This window comes from Aedes aegypti, chromosome 3 (genome assembly GCF_002204515.2).
Source record: "Aedes aegypti strain LVP_AGWG chromosome 3, AaegL5.0 Primary Assembly, whole genome shotgun sequence".
NCBI classification, from domain to species: Eukaryota; Metazoa; Arthropoda; class Insecta; order Diptera; family Culicidae; genus Aedes; species Aedes aegypti.
This window is the reverse complement of record NC_035109.1, coordinates 181,342,500-181,365,245: the sequence shown is the minus strand read 5'-3', so window position 1 is coordinate 181,365,245 and position 22,746 is coordinate 181,342,500. Positions and strand designations below refer to the sequence as shown.

The 22,746-nt window shown below is 38.3% G+C and overlaps 1 protein-coding gene across 1 annotated transcript in view; it reads right to left on the bottom strand.

The window, feature by feature from the left end:
- The window catches only part of LOC110678974, an 80,833-nt gene that overhangs the window by 20,616 nt on the left and 37,471 nt on the right, over window positions 1-22,746 (bottom strand). The window contains exons 4-6 of the mRNA XM_021852723.1: window positions 9,248-9,386; window positions 8,978-9,127; window positions 8,771-8,914 (exon numbers count right to left, since the gene is read on the bottom strand). Coding sequence (XP_021708415.1) covers window positions 8,771-8,914; window positions 8,978-9,127; window positions 9,248-9,386 — 433 coding nt within the window. The remainder of the gene's footprint in view (window positions 1-8,770; window positions 8,915-8,977; window positions 9,128-9,247; window positions 9,387-22,746) is intronic.

The following is a 22,746-nucleotide window of genomic DNA, read 5'->3' as shown; positions in this document are numbered from 1 at the left end:
GTCTCCTGAATCTGAAAATGATGTCAAAATTCTTACAACTCTTGTATATCATCATTTTATTGCAAAATTAAACTTTGTACATCTGTACATCATTGTACATTGAAATAAGCACTTTATTCAACAAAAAACGGTTTTACGAGCAAAAAACTATTATTATAATGCTGTACGATTTCAAAAACAGTTCAAAAGCTAACACAACATTTTTAGCACTCAAAGTTTACATGCATGCTTAGCACCAGTGGATTGTTTAGTACCGACATTTCCAACAGTATTGCTAACACCTTCAAAAACTGTGAATATTTCTATGCAAAACTGACCTTAATAAAAATGAAACAGTTTATAACCATCATTAGACATACATAAACGAGAAAACATGGAATGTCTATGATGGCAACGAAGTACTAAGCACCCTTGAAAGGAAATGCTATTTGGTACCGACCTGATCAAATTCACCCCAGTGATCGATTTGCCCCCGGATTACGGTACTCGGTAATTCGTACATTTTCCTGACTTTACTATCAGGGTACTGAAATTACTATTTTATCAAACGCATCATTCTTAAGGGTGTTCACGATGAAATCGCCACACACAAAATTGATTTGCAAAATTCGAGTTTTCATCCGATTGCCATCAAATTTTCAGGGATTGAAAAATAACTATTATTCACCATTTTACTCGTATTTTATTTACAGTCCATACACAAATGCCCGCACCTTGGTCTTAACCCCGGCCATAAGATTCTGCACAACCTGTGAATCAACCGTTTTTTGCATGTAAACGCATACTTTCTTCAGTTCCTTGACTGTCTTCACTACCTTAGGTTGTTTAAGAAGGTGCTGCTTCATAATTGCCCAGTACTTCTCGATAGGGCGGAGCTCCGGAGTGTTGGGAGGGTTGAACATCTTTTGCACGAAATTGACCTTATTGTCCGCATACCACTTCAGCACGTCCTTGGAGTAGAGGCATGAGGCCAAATCCGGCCAGAAGATTGTTGGGATGTTGTGGGCCTTCAGGAGAGGAAGCAGCCGCTTTTGGAGGCACTCTTTCATGTACACCTGTCCGTTCATCGTGTCCTGGATCACGAAAGGTGCACTCCGCTTCACGCACGTGCAGATGGCTTGCCAAACCAGGAATTTCTTCGCAAATTTGGACATCTTCTGAGTGCGGACATGCTCCGGAACGCTTTACTTATCCTTGGCCGTGAAAAACAGGTTGCCGGGGATCTGTTTGAAGTCGGCCTTCACATATGTTTCGTCGTCCATGATGCAGCATTCATCTTTCGTCAGCATGTTGAGGTACAACTTCCTGGCACGGGTTTTGGCGGACTTGTTCTGCTTCTCGTCGCGATTAGGGGCCTTTTGTACCATGAACGTTCGAAGCCCAGCCTTAATTTTAGCCTTCTGGACAAAACTTCGGCTTAGGTGCAGGTTCTTAGCCACATCTCGAACGGAGGCGTTCGGGTTTCGGTTGAAGGCCCCAACTACGGTGTTGTACGGAATACTTTTTCCTTCACTTCTGGGCTTCCGATCGGTGGTCAATCGTTCCTCGAACCGCTTAATCACTCGCGACACCGTGAAATCTGCGATTCCCAACGTTTTAGCGATGGAACGATGCGAGAGATCTTTGTTCTAGTGATGAATGAGCAAGATTTTATCACGCACGAGCTGTTCGTTCGACTCCATTTCCGCGAGTTTTGATCACAGGACTTTAAAACTGGCAGGATGTAAACAGTGCACTATGAACTAAATCCACCCAAATTTTCAATAAAATCTACCCAACGGTTAAAAAGTTAGAGCAATTTCATAGTGTGGCAATTTCATCGTGGACACCCTTTACCGTAAATTCTTTAGTTTTTTTTTGTTTTCATTTTGTTTGCCAGATTTTAATAATTTTGTTTTAATATTTGAAACTTTTGTTTACGTATCGCGATTTTTACTGAAAGCGTAGAATTCAGTACAATTAATTGAGTTTAATTGAAATATTATTTTCCAAGTTGTCTAAACGGGTATTGTTCTTTCAAAAAGTTATCCATATCATTAAAATAAAAAAAAACAAGGGCTATTGAATAAATAAATAAATAAATAAATAGCTATTTCTGGAACTTGTCAGTGAACCAAGGGTGAAGCTCATGTGTTTTTCTGACAGTAAATTGTACATGAAATTATTCAATATTCCAGGTAGTCCAATATTGAGCAGGTTTTCTGGAAACACTTCAATAGAAACTAAATCGCCTCAGTTGTGTTTGTTGAGTGAGTAACGAAATCAGGATCGTGTCCTATTCGCGTAGTACCGCTCATCCGTAGAGAGTAATTCTCGCTGAGACCGGCCCACTGTTTACACTTGGTCTTTCAAAAGGTTCAAATTTTTGCTCGGGAGCTTTCATCCTGTCGAGTAGGAAAAGAAACTGCATTCGGCTTGTCAAATTGATGGACCCCTTGGTAGTTAAGATCCAAACAGTTTTTGAGGACCCCTCGATTTTTGACAATTCCTGGCTCACGCAAACTGCTATAACTCAGAGATTTATTCAACAACCCCTCCACAATAACATGGTTTTGGAAAAAGGAAACATAGGAGCTTCCATTGTAAAAATAAATATATTTAACGGCTATATTGGATTTTATCGGAGAACTGAATTTTCATTGTGTTTGCATCCACCATTTTTTTTACAACGTTGTTTTTTGATCAAAAGTTATGTGCGATTTTGTTAAAAATTCTTATCGCGCAGGTGCCGTTTACGCTCGCTGTGTTGTACTTGAATTACAAAAGGTTATCTCTACAATGCTTTACATGACATATTTTAAACATTGGCTCTAGGGGTCATCCAAAGATGACGTCCATAATTTGGGAGTATCTGCTTCTAGAAAGGAGGAGGAGTACGAAGAGAGGGAGGCTGTCAACATAGAATCCCCCCTACTAGTATGAAAATATTGTTTTCTCTCGCAATGATCACTCATTTTGGTATGGCGGGTTCCATTTATTACGTAACGCTAAAATTGGAAATTTTTAATGGACGTCATTTTTGGAGACCTCTAACATCAATGTTTATAATATCTCATGTAAAACGTCGTAGAGATATTTTATTACAATTTAAATACATCGCAGCGAGCGTAAATCGCCAGCCGAACGTAAATCGCCATGACCGCAAAGTGTAATAAAGCGATAAGAAATTATTTAGAAAATCGCACATAACTTTTGTTTAAAAATAACATACACCTCTGATTTTTTCATGTTTTAAGACTAGCACAGCTTTCCAATGATGCAAACATTTTTAAAATCGATGATTGCAAGCACCGTGTAAATTCAGTTTTTCCTTTAAAATTCAATATGGCCGCAAGACATTTTTATTTTCAAAAATGAAGCTCCTATGTTTTCTCTTTCCAAAACCATGTTATTGTGTAGGGTTTATTGAAGAAATTTCCGAGCTATGGCAGTTTGAAAAAGCAAAGAATTGTAGAAAATCGAGAGGTCCTCAAAAACTGTTTCAATTAAAACTACCGAATGGCCCATCAATTTCACCAACCGAATGCAGTTTCTTTACTTACTTGACTGAAGCTTTCGAATAAGCAACATTTTGAAAGACCAAGTGTAAATAGTGGGCTGGTCTCAGTGAAAATTACTCAGAGTAGAGTGGGGCAACAGTTTGAGTGGGACAAGATTTGTTTTAATATGTTTAGTTCAATTCAAAACAAATATGACAAAAGTCATGGTGTTTTAAATGCTCCTGAAATAAGTTTTTACACTCTAAATGATATAGAAATCGAATAAGATTTGGAAAAGTTATGGTAATTTGATATTTTCAGACGCGAAAATTGTAATTTTCTGTTGAACTTTCGTTGCAATGAACAAAATGAAAATAAAATATTACTCGGTTTTTATGTAAGGGTGTAGTTAGACACATCATAAGGATGCCCTGAGGCAGGGCAGACAATCGTCACATTCGTCACCGTGACCAAATAAGCAAATAGACATCGTCATCCAGTATAATAATCGTGGGCTTCGTGGCCGTGCGGTTAGCGGCGTCAGTCGATTAGGCGTATTGTGCCACAGGGTGTGGGTTCGATTCCCGCTCCAGTCGCTGGAAACTTTTCATCAAACGAAAAATTCATCACTGGGGTACTGGGTGTTCCGTGTGTTGTCCGTTGCCTAATATTTGTAATCGATCAGTCTGTGCAGCCTTTGGCTGAAGACGGTGTAAATTGTCTTTTTTTTTAACTCTAGCGGGTCATCGTCTCGTCATCGACGAAGGAATGCACGACTAACTTCGATCCAAAATCTTCAACGAGCAATTTTTTCTTCATTCCTATTACTACCCTTCAGGTATCAGAAGGCCGGCTCCAAAGGCACGTTCCCCACCAGTTGGGAGATTTGTGCCATCGCCATATTTGAGCCTATTTCGCCATCTACCCGATGGGTTGAGGAAAGGGAAGGGAAAGATGGGAGGAAATAGGAGTGGGATCCCTTGAAGAGGGAAGATCGCATAAGCGGAATGAGAGCATGTAGCTCCATACCACAATGGGTTCGAACAGCGCCCTAAAAAGGGCACTGCAAAACGCATGAGAGTAAAGAGAGCCTATAGCTCATTACCACAGCGGGTTAAGAATAACAGAATGTCCTGAAGATTCAGGCTTCTGAATTCAGTTTCACTTAATAAGTGTTTACCAAGTAATTGGAATCGCATTTGCTCAAAAACTGGACAGTTACATATAGGGTGATACGAAGTTCCATAATCGGAGTCACAACTATCAAACAAAAATGAGTCAGCACGCTGAATATTTGCCATGTGATAGTTGAGTTGGCAATGGTCTGTCAACGCTCTGACCAAGAGACTGCAATTCTGCTTTGACAGATTTTAAATGCTTCGCCACCCTTGGAGATGGCTCAGTAATGTACAATTTTGTTTGACGACATGACTCCAAACTATTCCAATATTGCTTGTGCTGAGTTGCCGCCCAAGAGTTTATCTGAAGCTTCACCCAGCACTTCGAAAATGGAATAGCCGGCTCAGGGCCAATGAAGTCATGCGATGCTCCATCGCGAGCTAGCTCATCAGCCAATTCATTTCCAGCGATGGAAGAATGGCCAGGTACCCATACAAGGTTTACAGAGTTGACTGAATTCAGTTCCTCAATTTGAGTTCGACATGCGATAACAAGCTTCGACCTTGAGTTGGCGAGAGCTTTTATAGCAGCCTGACTATCTGAACAGAAGTGTATGACTTTACCCATTACGCGCTGTTGAAGTGCTGATTGCACTCCACACATATGGGCAAATATTTCCGCCTGAAAAACGGTGCAGTGTCTACCAAGTGAGTAAAACTGATTCAGCCTTAGCTCACGAGAATATACTCCTGCACCAGCTCTACCTTCAAGAAGGGAGCCATCAGTGTAACATACTATATTGTTTGATATACTTCTTTCCAAATAGCCAGACGTCCACTCTTCCCGTGAAGGGAATTGTGTGGTAAATATCCTGTAAGGAAAGTGACAAGCCATTGTGAAGTCACTTGGAGCCAGGACAATTTTGTCCCAATTCACTAAAAGTGGAAACAACGAAGTGTGTGTAGATCTAAGATTCACTGGATTTTTCTCCAGTAGATCCAGTACCCATAGACGGCAAGAGCATGAAAGTGCTTCTTGTTAAAGATATATGTGTAGAGTAAAGTGGGGCAAAAGTTCGAGTGGGGTAAGAGTTTCTTTTTAAGATTTCTAGCTCAATTTAAAACAAATCTTATAAATGTCATGGTGGTTCGAATGCTATTCAAGTAAGAGACTTTCAATCCAAATATCATAAAAATCGATTGAGATTTGGAAAAGTTATGGCTATTTGTTGTTTTTTGACGTGAATATTGTAATTTTTGGTCAAATTTTCGTTGCATTGAACCAATTGAAGATAAAATCTTTTTCAATATTTTATGTAAGGGCGTTTCTAGGCCTATCATAAGGTTGCTTTGAGGTGTATTAGATTTTGCATAAATGCTTGAAAACAATTTTTGGCCCATAGTGGGGCAAAAGTTCGAATCAGCGGGGCAAAAGTTCGACCCATGTATAAACTCACGGAAAAATTTGCAAATTGCCTAAAATCCACATATTATCATCAAATTTAGTTAAATTTGTTTGATCGTGTGAAAATTGTCACCAAAATTTTACATTTCCACTTAGTTTTGCGAAAAACTGCTATTTTTGAGTGTATTACAATTAACCCGGTTTTGGGCAATTATTCGATGAAAATTTAGTGTGTATTTTTCGTCAAACTTAAGTTTACGGCTGGTGCAAAGTATTTTTTTTTTTTTTTATCTTTATTAACGAGATTTTTAGCCCTGGGCTAGTTCATCTCGGGACCAACGGCTTTACTTCCCTTCCGAAGGAAGTTGTCACTGAAATTTTTTGTGACTATCTCGGGGATGGGATTCGATCCCAGGTCCTCGGCGTGAGAGGCGTGTGTTCTAACCTCTACACCAGGTCCGTCCCCACTTGGTGCAAAATATGCCTGTCATTAAAGGATCGATATTTTGTGTTTTAGCCAGCGAACTTTTGCCCCACACTAGATTCGAACTCTTGCCCCACCGGTGGGGCAAAAGTTCGAATAAGAAAATCGATTTTGAAACTGTTATAACTAAAAATGGGTAAATATTTTGACACAAGTTTGTTCAGCAAAATTATAGCCAATATGTTGAAGGTTTACTATATGGTATTTGTTTTGTTTTAACTGCTATTGTTTTCCTGGAAACTTTGATTATACCACTAAGGTCGAACTTTTGCCCCACCTTACTCTAGTGGCGCAACGTCGAAAATGGCCTCAAGCGCTGCTGTGGGAGTTGTAGAGAACGCACCAGACATCGCAATCAAGCACATCCTTTGGAGATGGCCCAAGTTTGATTGGATTGTTCTTACTTCGCCCTTTTGCCACCACACAAGACATCCATATGCCAATGTTGGTCGAATAACTGTTCATTTGATATATTTGAGTTTGAGGCCCCACGTTTTACCGGCATTGACCGAAGGCCATGCAAGCTTTTTCGACTCTGAAATCAATGTGAGGTATCCACGAAAGTTTGGAATCTAGAATGACTCCGACATACTTTACTTGATCAGTCACATTAATCTCAGTGCCAAAAAGACGTAAAGGTCGAATTGCATCGCGGTTTCGTCTTTCCGTAAACAGAACAATAGATGTTTTATTCGGGTTAACCGAAAGGCCATATTGGCGACACCAACTCTCGACTACCTGAAGAGCACTTTGCATCAGGTCGAATAGGGTGCTTATGCACATAACAACTATCAGAGCTAGATAGTCGTCGGCAAATTTATAAGTTGGAAAAGTGCAATTTATTGAGTTGCCTCAATAGCGTATCTGCTACGAGATTCCACAAAAGTGGAGACAAGACTCCCCCTTGGGGGCATCCGCAAACACTCAATTTTCGAATCGCGGCTTGACGCAATGTCGAGAAGAGATGTCGATTTTTGAACATTTGATGAATCCAATTGGTAATCATTGTAGGTAGCCCATGGTTTCGTGCGGCTTCCAATATGGCATCGAAAGACACGTTATCAAAGGCACCCTCAATTCCAAGAAAACACCCAAGTACTACTACCCTTACTCTCAAGAAGAAGGCGTTTACTGTATATTCGCTTGCTTTGCACCAACCATTCGTTATACCATTATACCATCACTTTATTGCTTGTATTGGCAAGTGAACGCGCAAATCTATAACGAAAATAATTCTGAGCATGATTCTTTGCAAATTCTCGTTGACATATGCAAATAATCGTGCACAAATCAGGGAATTCAAAGAAATTTGAATAAAAAAATATTTCAAAAACTCTTCCGTTCTCTCTGAAAACATTCATTGAAAAATTGAGTTCTGTATTATTTTCAAGAAATATTTTCAACTACTTTGATAAATTCGAATGTGCAGTTGTTGGATGAATTTTAGCAAAAGTTCCGAATGTAAATTTGAATCATTGGGTTTTTTTCAAAGACCTAATGTTTGTAATGATTTTTTTCTGAAAATTGTATTAATGGTAATTTATTATGAAATATTGAACAAAGAATATCAGAGAAATTATTAAAAAAATAAACAATGTCTCGAAGAATTAATTAAGGAATGAAAGAAATGTTTGCTGATCCAAAACAGGTGTTTTTCTTTAGTCATATGAAAAATAAAGGACTTCGTCATGGGGAGTATTGTCGACGAAATCTTCAAAATTTCGACTGTAAGATGCGTTTAAATGCTAAAAAATACAGTTGAAAATTTTAAACTGAATAGGTTTAAGAAAAAAAAGTCTTTAATAATATCCAATAACAGTCAGAATGTTTTCTTAAAAAAAATGAAGCTTGCAGAAGTTCAACCAATAACTTAATGTACTTAAAATTGTATGTCATTGTGTTTGTGACACATTGTAACATTGTGCTGTTGCTGGAATATGAGTGTCCAAAGTCTCAAAACTACGTTATTTTTGGAAAATCCCTACCGAGCTGCACCATCATAAATTAATATATTATGCATGATTTAATTTACATGATTGGTCTCGAAATTACAGGCCATCAAAGTTAGGGTCAGCACATTGAGTCTAGCGAGCTGTTTGAAGTCTGAAGTCCTTATATGTAACTTTTTGTGTTGGGGACTAAGGAAGTTTAAACATGCGATTAAGTATTACATACAATATGCTGTTTCAATTATGCTGCATTGCCAATTGATCATTTGCCGTGGAATTGCTCCATTATGTACCAAAGTGTATAAACGTTGAGAGAAGCATCATGGGAAAATTACCACATGCGTAAACAACTTTGAGCGAGACTCGGACGTTCTCCGGACAAGGACTGCCAAAGGTTGATGCCTCTACCGCCACAGTGCACATTCGTCGTCCTTGGCAAATTTCCGTCAGTGTATGGCTGGTGTGCGCCGACAAGCACGCTGCAAAGTCAAGAGTAATTTCATCTCAAGTGGACGTCGCCCAATTATGTCCTGTTTACTTACTTTCTTCCTTGGAGCCGGCCGCCTGCGTACAGTGAGAGCTTTCGTAGGCCGTCCTTCCATAGCTGGCACTATAAATGGCTACCCTAGTGTAACGACCGCAGGCCAATCGTATCACATCCTTCTCGCAAGCTATGAGACTCCGGAACTCAACTGTGAGGACGATATCGTAGCAACATTGAAACGGAAAGAAACCGTTTTCGCATGAAAGAAAATAACACATTTCCATTTGATGATTGAATCAATTTGAGCAATTTCAACAGAATGGCTTACATGGTCGGCATTTGTGGCTCACTTCTACCAGCTTGTGGATGCCGGGACAAGGTATGCTGTCGAATACTTTCGGTGAGGCCCGGAATGAACACTTGCGTTTCTTCTGGCAAGCTTCCACAACAATTTGCAGGATGGAATACTGTAATTGATTCAATTAATCAGGTTATACAACTTGCACAGTAAATTATTGGGATTTGAGCGTTGTCAATCGATTATCGTCTACCGAAAACATCAATCATGGCTTATTGAGTGGTTCCTATTGATGGCTGTGATCTTTGGTTCCATCGATGTAAACCGATACATCGTTCGTATATAATAGCAGTGTAGTATTGAAGTATCCTTATATTGGATGCTAGTTTTTTTTGCTGAAATTGTGCAGATACTAGAGTTTAAGCAATTGCACTTACTACCTCGGGTTGAAAAGAAGAAGGGTATTTCGCATTCTGACGCGATTTGAAAGATGTTCTCTGGATAAGCTATGCTAATGTCGACTATCTGTGCGATTGCATGTACCGATGGATGATAATGAACTGCACCAATTACAGCACTTCATTTAGGAAGAATAATGTAGATAGATTCGCAGAACATTGTGGAAATGCTTTTTTGTTAATGAAGATAACCGACTTGCTCTAGAAAACTACACAAGTATATGCGCCAAGTGACTGCAGCTAACCTTTCCGCGGGGTGAAGCTTGCTGATAAGCATTTCCGAGAGAAACAAGACTTGACTGCTAAGGGCCAATCTCAACCCCCAAATTCAAATCACCCTCCTAGCTATGTTGCATGCTCTTGGCAACATGGTTTGAAGCTTATGAAATTATGAATAAATATATGTAAACCTTAAGGCCCATTATTAACTTTAAGTAAATGTGACAATCCAAAATATTTGAAATCTTCATACCGAAACTGTGGGAAAGAAGAGAGGGTGGTCTAAAATGGACAAATTGAACGTTTCCTTATTACAGATATTTGAATTATTGTGTACCCAGTCCAAGTAATCATAATGAAAAAAGAACGCAATTTGACAATCACATTATTTTGCTCACTTTAAACCGCATGTGATTTCTATTTATCCGTTTCAAATTTTTTAAGCTTTTCAGTGCTACAGTACTTTACAGTACTTCTACTTATTTTTTTATCTCTGTTTGGACCGGTGCCTTCAATTTTTCGTTAGACCCGTTAGTGAAAGCTAGCGGTGGTAATCCTTCTTGGACACCGTCTTGGAAAAAAAACCTTTTAGAAGGTCTCTTGTTCTTTCGTTTATTCGCTGGTTTGCAACCACGAACAGAAGAAAAGGTTGAATCTCTGAATTCACAACTTCCTTCCAAAAAAGTGGAGTTTAAGGTGGTTATAAAACGAAGCCAAACTTTGAACTTTCAAGTGCTCAAGACTGGAGAATCTGACAACAGTTCGCGTAGAAAATCAATCAAATTGCTTGCTTGCTGGTGGTGACCAATGAGATAAATTTTCTACGCGGAGCGCTGTTTGGTTCGCAAGTATTGTGCTTTGAGGTGTGGCTTCGTTCTATAATCACTTCAAACCTGTAACTAAACGTGATAAAAATGGAAAAAAGGACGTTTCTCCTTCATGCGCGCTTTCTTCCAAGGGGAAAAGCCTAATGCTGATAATTGAATCGAAATGAGCGATCAGTCTGATGCTTTAGACAAATTTTCCGAACACCAAATCAAAGCAGCCTCTAGCCCAGGAACTTTTATTCAAAAGAGGAAACCAAGAGTCACCTATCGAACTTCTTCTCAAAGATCTTGAAGAAAAGAAACACAAATTCATTACAGTGGAGGACCAAAATCCGTACACTTCATGCAAATACAGTCACCTCTCCATATCGAAGAGACCATCAAGATAGGGAGAGATCGAGAACAAGAAGATTAATTTAATGAACACTAGATTAAACATCACTTCGTTACTGGGAAAACAATAGACAAACAAACTTCATTTCGAGTTTCCAAATTGGTCTGACCCACTTAAATCTGGTCTACTAAGCGTTTTGTATGAAATAGACGGATTTAGATTAATTTCTTAGGTGTACGAATTTTGATCCCTCACTAGTGAATCAAATTTTCAACAAAACAGAAGAAGAACAAACAACAAAGCAAGCTCGCCCACAACCGTTTGTCTGTTTGATAAGTAGAACCATTAGCCTTAGAATGCTAATGTCGCGACTGTTCGTGTGATCAACATCTAGTTTGTCACGCTCTGACAGCTTGAGTACCGGGTCTATAAGTGTCAAATCAATTTATATACCCAAAACAAAACATTCTCTACAACGTGACAGTAAAGAAGCAATCAAAAACTTTAATAGTAAATATTTATAAAATAATTATGTTTTGTGATAACAGCGTCACTAGCGTTCCACTACCGTTTTGATTCATATTACGGACACTTAAGGACACAGGGAAATATAACCCAGCATAGAGCATACAAAATAAATCATTCTGTATAATTCCTTAGCGCTATCGAGCGTCGGAATCCCTTTACTTTCGAACGGTGGGTGAAGAACAGGCTTTATTCTGCTCATCTTGATCTGATAGATGAAGCGACCTCGTACGTTCACAACAATTATGAACCAGCATTCGCTGTTGGTTGAATAATCCGTGTCTGAGAGAGTGGAGAGAAACGTTGGCTCTATCCAAACGCACATCTTCCATTTGACAGCTCTAGCTTACTGCGAGGCTCTGCAAACACATCATCATTGCTTTTGGGATGAACTGAGGTTGGTTTCTCCGTCAACACAAGAGCATGATTTCGCTGTCCTCTTTGCCCTTTTGGGCAAAGAGCTACAAAGAGACAACGAAGAGCTGTCTGGAAATGCTCTTCCCCGAACTGAGAAATGGGAAAACATGCTCTCCCCCTAACTGAGAAAGGGAAAAAATAATCTCCTTCTCTTTTAAGCACTGAGGTTGTCAAAACAAGCTCTTCCCCACTGTGGGAATGAAAATAACAAAACACAAACGTGTGAACTCTTCATCCCGCAGAGCTCGTACGCTCACTTTGTGTGTGGGTAAAATCGCTTCTCTTTTGTAGTTGATCATTAAAAGGGGGAGAAAGAGGATAAGTCAAGAGCAAGGAAGAAGCCTGGTGAAGAATACGCTTCCGCAACTTCAATAATTTTAAATAAATGAAAATGTGTGGCCTTTTCATGATTCTTATTCCGGACGCTTCCGCACTTTTGCCTCATATTTCGGACACTTTGAATCGAATTCTGGACAGCTCATGATAATCATTAATGAAACAGTCAAATCATCAATCGAAATCGTTAAACCCCCAAAGAGACATCTAAGGTAGTTGGGCATTATAAATTTTCAAAGATATTTATGGAAAATGTTTACTATAACGAGCCTTGAAATTGAGAACTTTTGAACAGCAAAAATTGAAACATTTCGCGTGAAATGTTTCCCATACAAAGTAGAGTGTCCGGAATTTGAAGATGTCCGTAATATGAATCAAAACGGTACTTATATTTCTATTGTGCGATAATGTGTCAATGTTTGCCAAATCGAAGAAAGTTCTCGAAAATTGCAATGCGAAGCCCAATCGCTGCGCACGTGGTGATTGATCATTGTCATATTCTGTTCAAGTGGTTATAAACTGATGTTGCGGAATAAAATTGTCGCCACAAGAATAGGAGATGACAATGTCTTTGTTGCTGGGTGTGACAATCAGAGTTATTGTGCACGTGCTGTAGCCTTAGGTACAAGAGCCTAATTGCTTGCAAGCGCACGAGAGCGCTGTAGTACATTGTGAGACCTTTTTTTGGTGCGCCTCATTTTTCTTGAGATGTGTCCCACTGCGGTCTCATGCGCTCCGTCACATGTGCTATTTAAAATTCAGCGCAATAATTGAAGTGATTACAAAAGTTTTCAACAAGGATCGAAATTATAACTCTTGAATCGCGAGTCTTTGAACATATCATGTAGGCCATCTAGACACCTGAATACTGGGGCGAAAATAGTTGTAGAGGCTCTTCGTAACTAAGCAGTTGTTTCACAACTTGGATACCGATGGCGAGCCGTAGCGCCGAGCAGCGCATGAGACGGTCTCCCCGAGAGCACACCACCTAGCGCGCGCTTTTAGAATTTTCGTGAGCCTCCGTCTAGCGCAGCACACTAGGATTCCGATGAGCTGAGAGACGGTTTGGTTGGAGGCTCGTCAGTACATTTATGTGCTCCTGAGAAATATGTAACTCTAGTGACAATTGATTCACTGTCCCTCACGATACTTATGACGACAAAACTGAACGTTTGTTCAAAGTTGTCTTGAAAGGTCTTTCAAGTGACTATATATACAGGGGCCTTTCTTAGCCAAGTGGTTAGAATCCGCGGCTACAAAGCAAAGCCATGCTGAAGGTGTCTGGGTTCGATTCCCGGTCGGTTCAAGATCTTTTCGTAATGGAAATTTCCTTGACTTCCGTGGGCATAGAGTATAATCGTACCTGCCACACGATATACGAATGCAAAAATGGCAGCTTTGGCAAAGAAAGCTCTTAGTTAACAACTGTGGAAGTGCTCATAAGAACACTAAGCTGAGAAGCAGGCTCTGTCCCCGTGAGGACGTTAATGCCAAGAAGAAGAAGAAGAATATATATATCAAAAATGGAATAATTGATTTACTTGGATTTTCTCCAGTCCAAGTAATTATTATGAAAAAAGAACGAAATCTCCTTATTTAGTTCACTTTAACAAAAAAGATCTAAATAATATTAGAGCTTTAGAAAAAGAAAAATTTATGTTCGATGTCCCTATGACATGGAAACAACTGCAGAAACCTGGAGGAAATTTTCTGAAACCCACTCAGTGCGGACGGTTCCAAAGTGGTGTAATGGTACAAAACATTGCCGCATGGATGCTAAATGCATGATTTGCGGAGGTTCTTATCACGATAAGGACGTCTGTCCTGTGAAGGAAGATACAAAAAAGTTTGAATGCACAAAATGCGGGGGCAACAATTAGTCTAACTTTTGGGATTGCCATTTACGTAGGCGGCTCATACCAAGCAGATGAACGCTTATCTTTCTCGTTTCCTGCATTTCCCTGGTAAAGTCTCGAACAATACTCATTTTTCAGTTAACGATTACTTGATTAGGAATCATACCCATAAGGAAGATTGTAATCATACTCATTCACAAGCCAATTTTCTTCCGTCGGGTAGCCGTTCGATTCTATTAATTCCGAATGGATCTACCCAAGCAAATTCATATGCTAATATTCTAGCAGGCAGTTACAGCTCCTCCCCTTCAAATTGTCTTCCCACAGATAACCGTTTTACTTGCTTCTAATCATATGAAAAAAAAAACCCTGTCGCCGCAGGAAACCCTATTCCATCTCTTCAATTAACGGATAACCCAATCAAAAAATCAGTGGAAAATGTTCCTACTTCAAGTGAAATGTCTACCTATGATTTTGATTTTTTAACTAAGCAATTAAATCAAATGACTCATGCAATGTTCAAAACCACTACAATGACTGAAGCAGTCCAAGCTGGTGTAATAGTAAATTACGCAATAAGTTGCAAAATGTTGATTTTTCCAGCACGAGTTGTACATTTATCCAACGAGACTCGCTGAGTTGGATAATTAAAACGATTGCTGTAAAAATCAATCTCTGCAACGAGTTGCGTACAACATTTACATTCGTTTGTCCATACATGAATCTGGAATGGCGCCTGTTTTGGCTATGTACAATATTATGTTATTCGATATCGATATTAGTCTTACAATTTTTTTTTCTTACTACATGGTGTGGCGATATCTTTGTTTAGTACTGTAACGTGGGAGGCTATATTTGCTATAAACCTAAACGCTTTAGTTTACGCTTTGTGCTAAACCTGCACATTTTTTTCGCCTACGTAAAACTTTCCAAATACAATGTCCGATTTGTGAGAGAATTCTTCACGAAGGTGAAGGATCCAGTTCCCCCAAAACAACAAACAAATGTCGTCTACGACATCCCATGCAGCAACTGCGAAGCTTTGTACGTTGGAATGACAAACATCCGCCTAAAAACAAGAAAACACGGACCTCAAAAACATTACAACACGACGGAAAAACTGCTGCAACGAGGAATTGATGTAGTGGAACCGCAAATTACTGCTCTTGGAGAACGAACGGCTTTGATGCACCAAAGCATCACAAAACAACATCGGTTCCGACCTATCAAAAGCTAAAACTGTAGACAAAAATGAATACACTCAAACACTTCAATTTCTTGAAATGTGCCATATTGCTAACAACACAAATGGCATTAACAGAAGAACAGACATTGTAGGATTAAAGGGTGTCCGCAAATTATCCGTACAAACTTTGAAGACATGGCTCTATACAATGAAGCGAAATAAATATAATATTCTTGCATGGTTTTAAACATTGGCTTATTATATTCTTAAAAAGTAAGTTTGACACATTTCCGATTTCAAATAATTGCACAACCAACCCAAATGTATTGAAGTGTCTTAGAGGGAGCTGTTTTCCGAGCTTTATGACGGAAGAGAAATGTCAATACAACTCCCTGGATTTGCACCGTACAATTTTCTATTTCCAGTCTAACTTGAAGCCACTTACCAGTAGTTTACTTCAAATAATAATAGGACATTTGGATTCATCTTTTTCAGGTTTCAGGGATAACACATCTCCAGTATAACTAGCGGCCCTCAGGAAAAACGTTTCCGAAAAATTTAAATTTGCCTATCTCATTAACAAGCAATTATTTCGAAATTTTTTAAAGTTGTATTTTGTGTTAACATATAAATATATTGTAAAAGGTACATGGACATTGATTTTTCATTGTTCTTTCTAATATTTTGCTGTTCGGATAATTTGCGGACACCCTGTACATGCAATTTACGCAGGAATATTGTACGAAGTGAGGAACATAAACCAAACACGAAAAGACAATACAGTCGACTCTCCATAACTAGATATTCAAGGGACTATCGACTTCTAGAATTATCGAGTTATAGAATATACCAACACAAAAAATTCCAAAAGCAAAGGATCAAATGTCTGTATTTCTAAAACATATATGATCTTTTCTGTAACAAAGCAATAGTATTCTGGTGATAGTGTTCTAAAAACTATTATTTGAAAACTTTTTACGAAATTCTCCGAATATCACGTTAGTTTCGCCAACATTTTTTTTTTTGGTTTTTCCATATTTTTTCACAACTTACAGGTATTCAAAGGAATTTCTGGCTTGCAGTCTTTAATCCTTAATTAAAACAGTAGCGACGTTTCTGCCAACTGTATTCTGCCTTCTTCAATGGGAAAACTGAGAATTTGTTACCTAATAGATGGTTTACAGAGTTCTTGTCATGTGCTTTACTCACTTGTGATCTGTTTATCGTGAATAATGTCTGTCTTAACATATGTCCGTCAACCTGTCGTATTCGTATCACTGTTTTGTTAAGGAACGGTTTAAAACATAAATATTGTATAACAAAATATTACTATAGTACTAGGAACGTTCCGATATTTCCGATATATCGGAATATCGATATTTTGCTTTTGATATTCGATATTTTGATATCGATATTTTCTATTCAATATATCGGTATTATCGATATTTCCTTTCGATATATCGTACACCAATATATGGAAAAAAAATATAGGATTTTAACATTAGCATTAAGCAATTCGCACAAATACGTAGGTGGTACAGTTCTAGACCGCTGAATGGGGGTTGCCTTCTTCCCATCAGTTACCATAGACAAATCTGCCTCTTAGACGAAATTGACGCATCCTCCAGCTGTAGAGAATTGTCTTGGCCACGTCTTTGCGGAAATATGAGGATAGGAAACGATAACTGACTGGACACTTATTTACATCCAGACGAAAACTCGCCTGATTGTTACGCAAAATCTGCGTACGCAAAAGTTGCAAAGATCTCTACATCTCACAAGTTGAAAACAATTGTAAGGTTTTTTTTTTGTCATATAATTTATTTTTTGTATTTAAAAAGCAGTTTTCGTACGAATTGTACTAAAATGTATCTTAACAGAAGATATTTACTTTATTGTCCTTCAAAATAGCAATTATCTTGAGTATCCAAAGATTTTTTTCAAATCTCAAGAAACTAAACAGCACGCCACTAAGCGTTACATATAGGAATTTTGCTCCATTCAAATATATCATATGATATTCCGAATATCGATATTTTGAATCAATATATCGGTGGTATCGATACTTTGATTCGATAATCGTATCGAATCAAATATCGATACTTCGCAATATCGGAACGTCCCTATATAGTACTAACGTGTCATTGAATAAATTTCACTAATTTTGGTCTATCACTGTTGGTTCTAGGTGCATTCTGTTCTGTTTACTGGGTGTCATTGTGTATCAAGATCATCTTTCAGGTGAAGGTGAATCGAAGCCAAAGTTCAAATTTTCAAGAGCATGGATCTGGAGAACCAAACATCTGTTTGAGCTGAAAACCTAATCGATTGGTCACCGCCAGCTAGTGACCAATTGATTAGGTGTTCAGCTTGAACGGATGTTCGGTTCTCCAGATCCGTGCTCTTGAAAATTTGAACTTTGGCTTCGATTCATCTTCACCTTGAAAATGGTAATGTACTTTTCTTGTGTGTTTCGTCTATTATTGTTGGATTGGTGAGATAAAATTTATGTTCATAGTCGATACAATGAGCGATGAGGGCTGTTTTTTCCCTGAGAGCGGTCACTGTTTCATCTGCGTGTGAGTATCCAGTTGCGAGTAGTGTCTCAAGTTTGTTTTGATCACTCTGATGACCACACATTTTTGTTTTCAGGAGATTACTCGTCATTCCTGTGTAGGTGCCATCGCAGTCTTTACACTGCAGACGGTATACTACGTTGTGTCAGTGGTTCATTGGCAAGGAATCTTTGATGCATGTGAATTTTATTTGATGAGTGCTCTTCAGGATATTTCTCAATTCAATACCTTGATAGCCCTACATGTTTTTCCTCTTCTAGAAACCCTTCTACGATTGATTTGGTCCTAACCGACTCTATTCATCTATGTAACCAATTAGTTACTCATGCTGATTTTGATCCTGATCATTGTGCTTATTCTGCGCGGCGTGTGAGTAGAGACGACTCACTCTCACCGCGAGTGACGTGAGACGACTAATGTTATTCAAATGGGAGCGAGTCGACAATTGTCACCTCATTCGACTCGTGTCACCTCACACGCCGCGCAGAATAGGCACGCATGTCCCTGTTATATTTCAAATATCCCATGAAGCGGTTCTCAATCCTGAACCACTTTCAATTATTTTCGAGCCAACTGTAATTCATATGAAACGTATATTGACTCTAATCTAGATGTTAACATTTCTTTACAAACAAAACGTGATATTGGCAATGCTCTCGAAACTTTAACAAATTCCATTGTTGAAGCCAGGAGCATTGTGATTCAAAAATTTGAATCCGTGATTATAGACGATGATATTAAACTCTTGATCCGTCTTAAAAACGTAAGGAGAGGGCAATTTCAACGCACTCGCGATCCTGCTATGAAAATTATATGGCAGGATTTGCAGAAAGAAGTAAAACAAACTTTTTCTCAATTGAGAAACAAAGTTTTTAAAAATAAAATTTCTCAATTGGACCCTGGCTCTAAGCCGTTTTGGAAATTATCTAAAATTTTGAAAAAACCTCAGGAGCCAATATCGGCATTGAAAGAGGAAAACAAATTATTACTAACTAATTGCGAAAAAGCTCAAAAACTTGCTATGCAGTTTGAAAGTGCGCCCAATTTTAATTTAGGACTTACTAGTCCATTTGAAAATCAAGTTACTCAGGAGTTCGAAAATATTCTCAATCAAGAGAACGTTTTCGAAAATACCTGTGAGACTGATTTGGAAGAAGTGATAACTATTATTGAACGATTCAAAAATATGAAAACTCCTGACGATGATGGAATTTTCTATATCCTCTTCAAGAAACTTCCAGAAAGTAGCTTATCATTTTTAGTTGATATATTCAACAAATGTTTTCAGTTAGCATATTTTCCTGACAAATGGAAAAATGCTAAGGTTGTTCCAATTTTAAAACCAGACAAAAATCCTGCAGAAGCTTCTAGCTATCATCCAATCAGTTTGCTTTGCTCCATCAGTAAACTTTTTGAAAAGGTTATTTTGAACAGAATGATGGCCCACATCAACGAAAATTCAATTTTTGCCAATGAACAGTTCGGATTCTGCCATGGACATTCGACCACTCATCAACTCTTACGTGTAACAAATTTGATCCGTTTCAACAAATCTGAAGGCTATTCTACTGGTCTTGCTCTTCTAGACATAGAAAAAGCATTCGACAGTATTTGGCATGAAGGATTGATCGTAAAATTAAAAAACTTTAATTTTCCAACATACATTGTTAGAATAATTCAAAGTTATCTGTCAAATCGTACACTTCAGGTTAATTATCAGAACTCCAGATCCGAAAGATTTCCTGTAAAAGCTGGTGTTCTCCAAGGCAGCATTTTGGGACCAATATTATACAATATTTTCACATCTGACTTACCTGAGTTACCTCATGGATGTCAAATATCTTTGTTTGCTGATGACACAGGCTTCTCCGCCAAAGGACGAAGCCTGCGTGTCATCTGTAGTCAATTGCAAAATAGTTTGGATATTTTTTCTTCATACTTGTAAAAATGTAAGATTTCTCCTAATGCTTCCAAAACTCAACATATGATATTCCCACATAAACCAAAAGCTTTTTATTTGAAACCTTCAAGTAGACATGTTGTCACGATGAGAGCAGTTCAAATGGTCTAAATGTTTAAATGAGGCACATGGTAGATAAGAATAGAACTTTCAAAAATCACATTTGGTGCATTCAAGCCAAATGTAACAAATATGTAAAACGTGTTTTATACACTTATTAATAGAAAATCAACACTTTGTCTTAAGAACAAGCTTTTGATCTTCAAACAAATTTTCAGGCCAGCCATGTTGTATGCTTATACATATTGCCAGGATAAATGCGTTTTATAACTAGGTTAAGTTCTTCTTCTTCTTGGCATTACGTCTTCACTGGGAAAGAGCCTGCTTCTCAGCTTATTCCTCTTATGAGCACTTCCACAGTTATTATATGAGAGCTTTCCTTGCCAAAGTTGTCATTTTTGCATTCGTATATCGTGTGGCGGGTACAATGATACTCTTTGCGCAGGGAATTTAAAAAAAATCATTACGAAAAGATCCTGGACCGACCGGGAATCGAACCCAGACACCTTCAGCATGGCTTTGCTTTGTAGCCGCAGACTCTAACCACTTGGCTAAGGAAGGCCCCTTGGTTAAGTTAGGTCAAGTTAATTGAAAACGTTTTATTTTCGCTTTTAATGATGATGAACTGTTGTATGTATTAAACAAAATGTTTATAAAAGCTTAATTTAGTTTTAACAAATTAGGATGATAGTATTTTCTTACACAGAACCCCTAGATACAAGAAATGGATGTAATGTTTGGAATGATACCAATAAAGAATAAAAAAATAAAACAATTGAGTTTAGAAAAGTGTATTAAATATAAATTAAATTTAAAAACAAGTGTTCAGCTTTATTCATCGAGTTCACGAGTTTACATAAAAAAGAGAAAGATAAATGTCATTGAATGATTTGGTAATTAGGACGACCTCCGTCAATGTGAGTTCAATAAAAATTCCTTTTCCTTGCTTTGTGTCAATCCCTATTAATCACGGTTAACGAACTGAACTGAGCGTGCACAAAAAAGGAAAATCGTCCAATCTTTTCATTTGTTACTGATGAAGGAATCCGTCGAAATTGGCAAGGAACTACCTGCCATATACCACGAAACAGCTTCTGTACGATGTTCCGGATCGATGCCTAGGAGAATCATCCCCATGTCAGCGTCCCTGCTTACCCAACAGGCAGCCAGAAAGGTTACAGAATTATAAAACGGGGCTAAACAAAGACACAGCTCGACATAAATCAGCATGGAAAAATATACCGGTCACGAAGGTACGCGATGGTTTGTAATAAATCTTGGAAAAGAAAAAGGATCGTAGCCAAATAATGTCGCACCGTCCACGGTCAGGGACCGAAGGTCAGCTGGAACAACTTTACTACCTGGTCCTAGTAGCGAATACATGACACGGTTCGCTAGCATAGTGACATCTATTGTTGTTCGGAAGGCTGTTAGAATTCCCATGCTTAATCTCTATACAACATTAGTTAGTCAGTTAGTTGTTCTGCAAAATTTGGATATAGCGAACAATTGTGTGATTAAAGTATTGCCTTATACTTTTCCAATTTCTAGGTGAGTCAAAATTACAAACCACCCTGTCCAAAACCTGTACGTTTACCCTATATCTGAAGTCGGAGTAAGATAAGGTTAATATTTCAAGCGGAAAGGCAATCGGTTCACTTTATGGTTGGTTAGCTGCGATGGTCATCGTGCATTTTAGATAATTTCCCGATTCCAAATACAAATGATCACAGCTTTGACACAGACAAACAGATGTACCAGCTGGAACAATTATCAAAAATACAGAGAATAGATATTAACCCGTATAGCCCTAAGTCAAAGCGAAAATACTAAAACCCTCACCGCTCAGTGAATACATAACGGATTCACTAACATTATGCTGGAAGTAAATACCGCCTATGACGCGCCGACCAAGAGTCAGTTGCAGAGGGTTAGTCCTGCCGAGGCTGGACCCCTGCAATAAAGTAATAACGTAAGGTGGTTCCGGGAGAAAATAATCCGAGACCAAAGGTAATGCCAGTGCATTCTGTATACATCACACAGAGCATTGACTGCTCTTAGTGGGTCTTTGTTAATGCGGCATTCCCACACTCTCTGTGCAATCGTCTCAGGGATCTTGGTCGCAGATTCCCCTTGTGAAAAATGTATGTTCTATGTGGTTTCATATGAAGAGCTCTAGGTTTATGTGCAAATACTTTAAGTTGAGTTTTAAAAGCATAAAAGAGAATCTTCCCTTTTAAGATAACAAGTCAACTTTTTGCAATATACCGTTTTGTCTCAAATTCCGAACAGACTCATACTCCGAACACTGAAATATGTCATCAAACAATCGGGAAGTAGTAGTCGATTGCAATTCAGTTTTAACGTCTACCAATCTATTTTTTACCTCTGGAGTAGTGATGATTTTCTAGTTTGAGACCAGTAGAACTAGCTCAGTTAAATTTATTTGCGAAATTATTCATTTGAACATGATTAATTCGTGCTGTTCGGAATTTGAATCAATGTGTTCGGAATATGAGACAGAATGATTACAGTGTTCGGCATTTGAATCAAAATGTTGTTCCATACTTTAGCGTAAAAACAATACTGAACAAGTTCAAATAAATATTTCTATCAGTACACCCAACAGCTAATAGTAAGACATTGCGAAGAAACAAAAATTTTCATAAATATCAGCTAATTTATGCCCACCAGGTGCATTTGAAGTCACTGTTGGCCTTAAGTGTTCGGAATATGAGTCAAGACGGTACTTCATCAAATGGCATGCTGTCTTTG